This window comes from Melanostigma gelatinosum (genome assembly GCF_949748355.1).
Source record: "Melanostigma gelatinosum genome assembly, chromosome: 20".
NCBI lineage: Eukaryota > Metazoa > Chordata > Actinopteri > Perciformes > Zoarcidae > Melanostigma > Melanostigma gelatinosum.
In genome coordinates this window covers 17,549,838-17,556,944 of record NC_136653.1, presented here as the reverse complement: position 1 = coordinate 17,556,944, position 7,107 = coordinate 17,549,838, and the positions used below count along the sequence as shown (strand labels likewise).

At 43.6% G+C, this 7,107-nt stretch overlaps 1 protein-coding gene across 1 annotated transcript; it reads right to left on the bottom strand.

Moving 5' to 3' along the window:
• Window positions 1-2,083: 2,083 nt before the first annotated feature.
• Window positions 2,084-4,858, bottom strand: LOC306794345 (TNFAIP3-interacting protein 3-like; the record flags this gene model as incomplete). The annotated part of the gene is made up of 9 exons (XM_079292378.1): window positions 2,084-2,882; window positions 2,986-3,111; window positions 3,370-3,447; window positions 3,536-3,649; window positions 3,740-3,838; window positions 3,943-4,008; window positions 4,104-4,178; window positions 4,463-4,544; window positions 4,773-4,858. The coding sequence occupies 9 exons, from the start codon at window positions 4,856-4,858 to the stop codon at window positions 2,736-2,738; spliced, it is 873 nt and encodes a 290-aa protein (XP_079148504.1). The 3' UTR covers window positions 2,084-2,735.
• Window positions 4,859-7,107: the final 2,249 nt, after the last annotated feature.

Genomic DNA, 7,107 nt, shown 5'->3' with positions numbered 1-7,107 from the left:
TGAAAAGGGGGGGGGAGCGAGGGAACAGCTCAGTGACGTGTGATGTAGCTGGGACGTGGTGACGTCTCATTAAACCTAGGATTTTGGTTAAAAGGAGGAACAACGTTGATGTGCCTCCTGTTACCCCGAAGGGAATCGGTGGAAAAAGCGTTTGTGTGCTCCCTAGCTCGACGGAGGTCGAAGGGGAAAAGCCTCGAGGTGTGAGCTGCAGGCAGTTTTGTAGAACAGTGGCTGAACCACAGGGGTCCTGGTGCTGTCTTGGCTCTCGGCCAATGAGATTGCAGCGGTGCATTCAGGTGACTTCAGGAACCATAGTTTTTTTGGGGGGGAGGGAATTCACACCCTAATGTGAAATTCCTTCAGAGGAGGTTTGCTCTCATCAAACCACAATCAGGATGAAACCTTTGCTTGCAAAAGGGAAGGCCTGACTCTTTGTTCACAGCACATGTTGCAGCCATATGGTCAGACCCCAACAGCGCCCTTGCGGGTTCGCTGCATGGGAAAAGAGGGCATTGTTGGAGAGGAGTATCCGGAGCATGTCCAGGAGGATGTACGAACTTTCAAGAGTCTAAAGCGACAGTGTTTCAGGAAATCCACAATGTCAAGTACCCCTATAGAGGAACTGTAATAACTTTGGCGCCCTACATATTTACTCTAGTGCCGTCATCAGTTCAACATTTTAAGCCATGACTTCACATGTGGGCGAGCTACTTTTCCTTATAGCTTCTGTAACTCAAAGCAATCCTCTCAAGTGTGTTCTGAGACAAATTGAGATCCACTTCAGCAGCTGAAGTTGAAACATCTGACTTTAACTAAATGAAACTAGGCTACAGCTCCCATGATAATTCACCGCCGCAGGTACTTCTTGCTGTTCTCTGCTGTCCAACGACGCCTGCAGCGTTAGCTTCTCTCCGTCCTGCTGTTATTAGAGCCACGACCCCTCGACATACCAGTGGACTCAACTCTTTTGGGGCTCATGGGAAATTGTGTTCTTTGAAGTGTGCCAAAGTAAACCCTGAAATGTTGACTGGACAACAGTATTAGATCATCCAAACGATTACAGTCCTTATCTCGACGCATAGAGCGAACCACACAACATGCTGTGTGACGGATTTTAAATGAGGTTTTTCTTACTTCTTAAATTAGAACCCAGAAGTTCCAGTTTCACTCTCTTTGGGAGGGGCCTTCCAGTATGAATGTTCACCTCCGGCACATTACCGGTGTGTGCTTGTGGTCGTCATTCAGTATCGACTCAGTATTTTGGGATTATTACGGTTTGAGACTGGAACAGTCTGAAGTCTTGTGAGAATTGTGTAGTCGAGAGAAGTCAGTTGTTGCACCTGCTTCTGTCTGCCAGTAGAGGTCTCCAGAGGTCCAGGGTTTCTTAGTGCTGCTGCTGATAACGTCACGTGATAGTGTGAGATAAATACCACCTAACCAAGTGACCAGTTGTTTTTAAATGAGCACTGGAGAACTGGGGCTTCCTGGAGCAAGTCGCCTTCAGTGGGTTCGTGACAACATAGCGGCCTTTAATGGAGACCCACAATCTGCAGGAGCCGTCTCTATATCGGTGAGTGTGGAGGGACAAGTTTCCCTCAGGATTTGGAATACAGACTACAGATGTATTTGTGCCTGCAGTCCCTCATTGTTTACTTGACACACTGTATCTTAAGATTAGCTCCGAGGAGCTCCTGGATGGGATCAAGGTATGAAGCGGGAAGGTGTGACATCAGTGATCTGATGTTCTTTCCCTCCCGTATAAGTGACATCCAACCGACACACATTCAACGATTTATTGTCACGATAAATAAACAAGAAACAGGGAAAAAGAAAACCTTTTGAAATATACTGTGAAAATAAATGTTCCTATATCTTTCTTCGTCTTCTCCGACCACCTCTATCTTTCCTCTGGCAGGCCTCAGCTGTGAATGAGGTCATACCGAATGAACACCTGCTGCAGGACGACTCTCCAGAGAAGGCGCGGGACGCTTTCACTGAGATGCTCGGTCCTCGTTCTTCCAGTTCTTAAAGTGCATAACACAGAGGTGCTTCATTGGGAGTCCGAATGAATCGCAGCCCTCCTCATCGTCACACAACATGACTTGCGTTTTGATTCTTCCAGACAGATGCAGGTGCGCTGCGGCCTGCGTACGTCTACGAGTGTCAGCATTCTCCTCCGGCGCCCGGCGGGACAAGACTAACTTATGTCAAAGCTGAGCACGGTGATGACCCTCTGTTGTCTCTTGGATCCTCTTTTTGCACCGGGCACGCTGCGGTTACAGGTACTTGAAACAGGAAGATCCTTCATTCATGTTGCACTTTTGTAAGTCAACAGTGTTTGGGCAGTGCAATAACTGATATCTCCCTCAGGACCTGTGTGGAGAGGAGGAACTGAGCAAGCTTTGCACGCAATGGGTAGAGTGTTTTATTTCCCTCTATTCTGCTTTTCTCCTCTTGGGAAGTGTTTATACTACAGGGTCACACTTCTATTTCACAGGCTGTTCAAGTGTATTTATATGGGTTTGCTTCCCAGGACTCCCAGTGGGCCCGGACTGGTGGATTGGCCTCGTTACGACCACGACAGGAACTGTACCTGAAGTCGGCCCGAGGACTGAAACAGAACAGAGCTCACTTCCTTGATATACTCGCAAAGTCTCACCCCGCTAATGATGAGCTGTGATCGTAGACCTTCAACACATATTATCACACAACAGAGCGAGGACGTCGTCGATCGGTCACGGCTTGCTGTTGAGCGTGTTGCGTCTTTGCAGCTGCACGCGGTGCGGGTCAATCTGGCGGAGCTCCCAGTGTGGACATGTGGCTTGATTTGTGCTGCTGCCGCCGCTTTTGAGCACAGGCGGCGGTGGCGGAGTCCACGTCACCTGCAAAGACGGAGACGCTTCGTTAAAGTCGTTGAAGCCTTCGTTTGATATTTACTCGTGAACATGGCAGAAAACAAGCACACAGACGGTGTTGGTGTTGTACCTGAGATTGGAGGACGCGTAGCTCACTGTGAACTTTCCTAAACTTCTTCTCTTGCTCCAGATACTTGTCCTTCAGCTTCTCCCTGTCCCTGCGCTCCGTCAGAAAGTCCTCCTTGTAGACTTCGGCCTAAAAAAGCACGAGGAGGAGACATGAAACAAGGATTGAAATAGGCGACCGCCTGAAAGGAGTAGCCTGAATGTTTTGGGAAACAACCTTATTTGGTTTCTTGCAGAGAGTCCGTGCAGCGGGTTAGCTTAGCTTAGCACAAAGACTGAAAACAACTAGCCTGGCTCTCTCTGAAGGTAAAAACAACCGTGAGATTGGCATCAATCTTCTCACCAAACCGTCGGCAAGAAAGCGTACTGAAATATAAAGGACGCTCACCTGATGTTTCCAGACATCCTGTAGTGTTTCACTGCTCACACTGAGAGGTTGAGTCGTCTGAAGCGCCTCCTCTAGAGCCTGCACAAACATGTCAAAGCAGCTGTAACACCACTGTCGTTGACATTTAAAAGGCCTTCTCTCTGATGTGTACCGTTGCAGGCCTCACCTTGTTCAATCGTCTGATCTCGTCGCGCTGACGCTGAGCTTTTCGTGTCAAAGTGCTGTTTCGTGCTCGCAGCTCTCCCGCCTCTTTTTCGGCTTTTAGTAGCTCGTCTCCAGTCTGTGAGGATTTTCACGCGAGGGATCAAATTATTCCACGATTATTTTTTAAATACCTTGCATTGAATCTGGAATGAGAATTTGCATTTACCAAAGCGTTCTCTTTATCTTTGACTTGCTTGGATGATGTGACGTTGTTTTCTCCCTCTTCACACGTCTCACGTTGCTGTGATGCTTTTAATTCCTGGACCTGAGCGTTTAGGTAAAAGGACAGAAGGCATTAAAGCACTGAAACGACATAAAGTCATCAAAAAGCTGACGTGTGCTGAATAAAACAAGCTTTTGTGAATTTACCCTCTCTTTGTAGTACCGTACCATGGTGCGGTACTCTTTCGCCCATTTCTCATTAATAGAAAGAAGCTGAGGAAAAAGAACAGGATTCTTTTTCAGTACTGAAAAGCACAGGTGTGTGTTTTTTGGCAGGAATATAAATGTCGCTTCTGAAATGTACTCACCTCTTGCCTTTGCTCCTCCAAGAGGATGATCTGTGCTTTCATTCGGACGTCACGGCTGGCGGCTGATGCTTCCGACTGAAGCAAATAGAACAAAACAAAAAAAAGAGGAACTATTAAAATGTGGCACACGATAAGTCCATCTGTGACTGCACATGCAATTATGCAATATAACTGTTCTAAAAGAACTTCCGTTTACATATTTTTGGAAGTTTTGCTGTGAAGTGTTTCCAGTCATAAAGGCACAAAGAACATGTTTTTTTCTTCTTTTTGCGGTCAGGGAATCGGACGGTGATAACATGAGGGTGGATATTATCCTCTCGGACGTATCTTCCAATGTTGCAACTGCATGTTAATATTACCTGAGTGACACTGTCGGGATGATAGACTGCTGCTGTGTGAAGCTTTTCTCCTGTGGAGGGGTCCGCCACACAAACCTCACACCTGAAAACATTTGATCACATGAACAAAAATTAACATTTGGCATTTATTTTGCATTTTATTAAACTGCATGAAAACACATATTTTTGAAGTCAGGACTTTCTAATGTAATTTTCCCACCATATTACTTTTACTTCAGGATCTGAGTACTTCTCCCACCGCTGCCAGTAAATCACAGTACTTTTTAAATGCAGTAACAATATCTGAGGTGGATGAGGTGATGTGCCTCACCTGTCTGTGTTCGGCAGTGATGGATACAGTCTGTGTGTCTGTCTGTTGTCTGTGGTCTGTGATCTCTCCACAGGTGGTCTGTCCATTGTGCGTTCATGTTGTGACTGTCAAAACACAGACGAGGACATACATTATACATAACAGCCATTTTTAATTAATACATATTTAAATAAATGAAAATCAATAACCCATGAATACATTTAATTCAAATAAATTAAATATATGATTTTTTTGCATTAATTGACAGGGACTGTCAATACATACATTGAACTTAAAAGCTGTTTTAAAATCCTTATTTATAACATTATAATGATGCTAAATTCTCTCTGTAGATTAAGTAATACTGTGGTGGTCTATAGGGAAACCACAGTGTATCAAATTATTGTCTGGACCTTTGTTTCTTGTAATTCCACTTCATTAACTGTCATTTATAATCCATCTATCTAATAAACACTGAATCAAAATGCCTCCACAATAAAGAAAATGTATAATATATTGTGCTGAATATCAACAAGTGGATTAATGGAAGATGAATCAACTGAATGTTGGATAATTAACCTTTTACATTTTTTACCATGTAAACAGGGAAAACATTCGCTGGTTTAACTTCCTCAGATGATACTTATTATATTATTGTATTATAGCACTTTGAATATGTCACTTTCAGCTCTTTGCATCTCAGATAGATTAAATGATTAATCAATACAAATAGAGATTCTTCAAAAACAATAATTTGTTGCACGTCTAAAATTGTCGAGATATATTTGGAGATGCTGTACTGAAGTGTGTATCTCGCACAAAATGGCACAACGTGACAGCTGACTCAAAACCCACACAGAGGATGTGAAGCATCTTCACACTGTCACGCGATCAACGATAAACTCGGGCTGCACGTGGAGCTCTGACATGTCTTCACACCAACATCATTTCACACAATAAACGGTCAGACATGCAAGCTAAAGATTAAACATGAGTAGATATCATTGATAAATATTGAACTGAGTTCGAGGAGGATTTCTCTAAATTATAAAACAAAAAAATTCTATCTAAAATATACAGACACACAATTTATAATAAAATAAAAACATAAATCTCACCATCTTATTACTTTCTTGAGTCCTCGACTTGCTCAGATCCCACAACAGCTGCGATTTGAAGCAACAAATTGCTCCGCAAGTTATATTGAAGATCCCGAGTGACGTGGAAAAACCAGAAGTGCCCAGTCACCTCCGGGGCAGAGCCGCGGACGGACTTTAACGAAGGAAAGGAAAGTACAAGTGGTTGATCTGCAGCACGAGCGGTAATTAATGCCTTTATGGTATGGATCGATGACTAAGAGAAACATTTGACCCCGCACTGCAAGAAATGACACACAGTTGTATTTATTTTTAGTATGGCAATAAGGCTGACTGGTGTTTCTAAATACTTTCTTTGAAATATTTTACTTTTCTTTCCTTCATGATTATAGATTTTTATTTATATTTTAACTATTGTGATTTTTTACATTTTATTTGACAGTTTATTACTTATTTACTTACTATAATACTTGTTTGATCTTGTTTTTTACTATGTCTCTTGTTTGCACTTTAAGAAAACAAAATACCACCATAGCCCTCAATTCGTCATTTTTTACAGTGTGCAGCCTGCAGGTTGCTTCGCGAACTCGTCAGCGTGTTTTCTTCCTGGATTGTTGAACTGCTCACACTTAGAAGCCGGAAAGCGTTTCAAAGACACATGTCAAAATGAAACTGTCCCACACTCACACACACACACACACACACACACACACACACACACACACACACAAGAAAACGAACGTGGTGGGGGGGTCTGTGGGAAAATCACACATCTCGCAGGCTGATCGTGTTACTCAATGTGTTGAGTCAGAGCGGATCGTTTCAGGGAAGGAGGAGAGGGGAAACACGCCGCCGCTCCTCCTCCAGTCATCGATACTCGGTGCAAGGGAGTCGACCCATGGCTGCTCAGTTATTCTTCTAGAAACATGTGTTTCTGAAGCCCGTTTTGCATATTTCTCCACACAAAGCCGCGAGCCCTGCTTTGTCTTTCTTTAGACCTGTTTTAAAAATAAGAAGACAACGCGATGCAACGTGAAAATACGCTGCAAAATTCCCATGTGACACTTTTGACACCAACAGTTACTTTTTACATTTTTCACATTTTTGACGTTGAAGTTGGAGCTTCCACTTCTATTGATTTTAGCAGATGTTGGGGAGGTTTCAGCAGAGTATTGTGGGATATCCCACTTCAACAAGAGAGAAAGAAAAGTCCTGCCGAATAAGGATGTTTTCTACTCTCAGCTACATGTCAGAGAAAA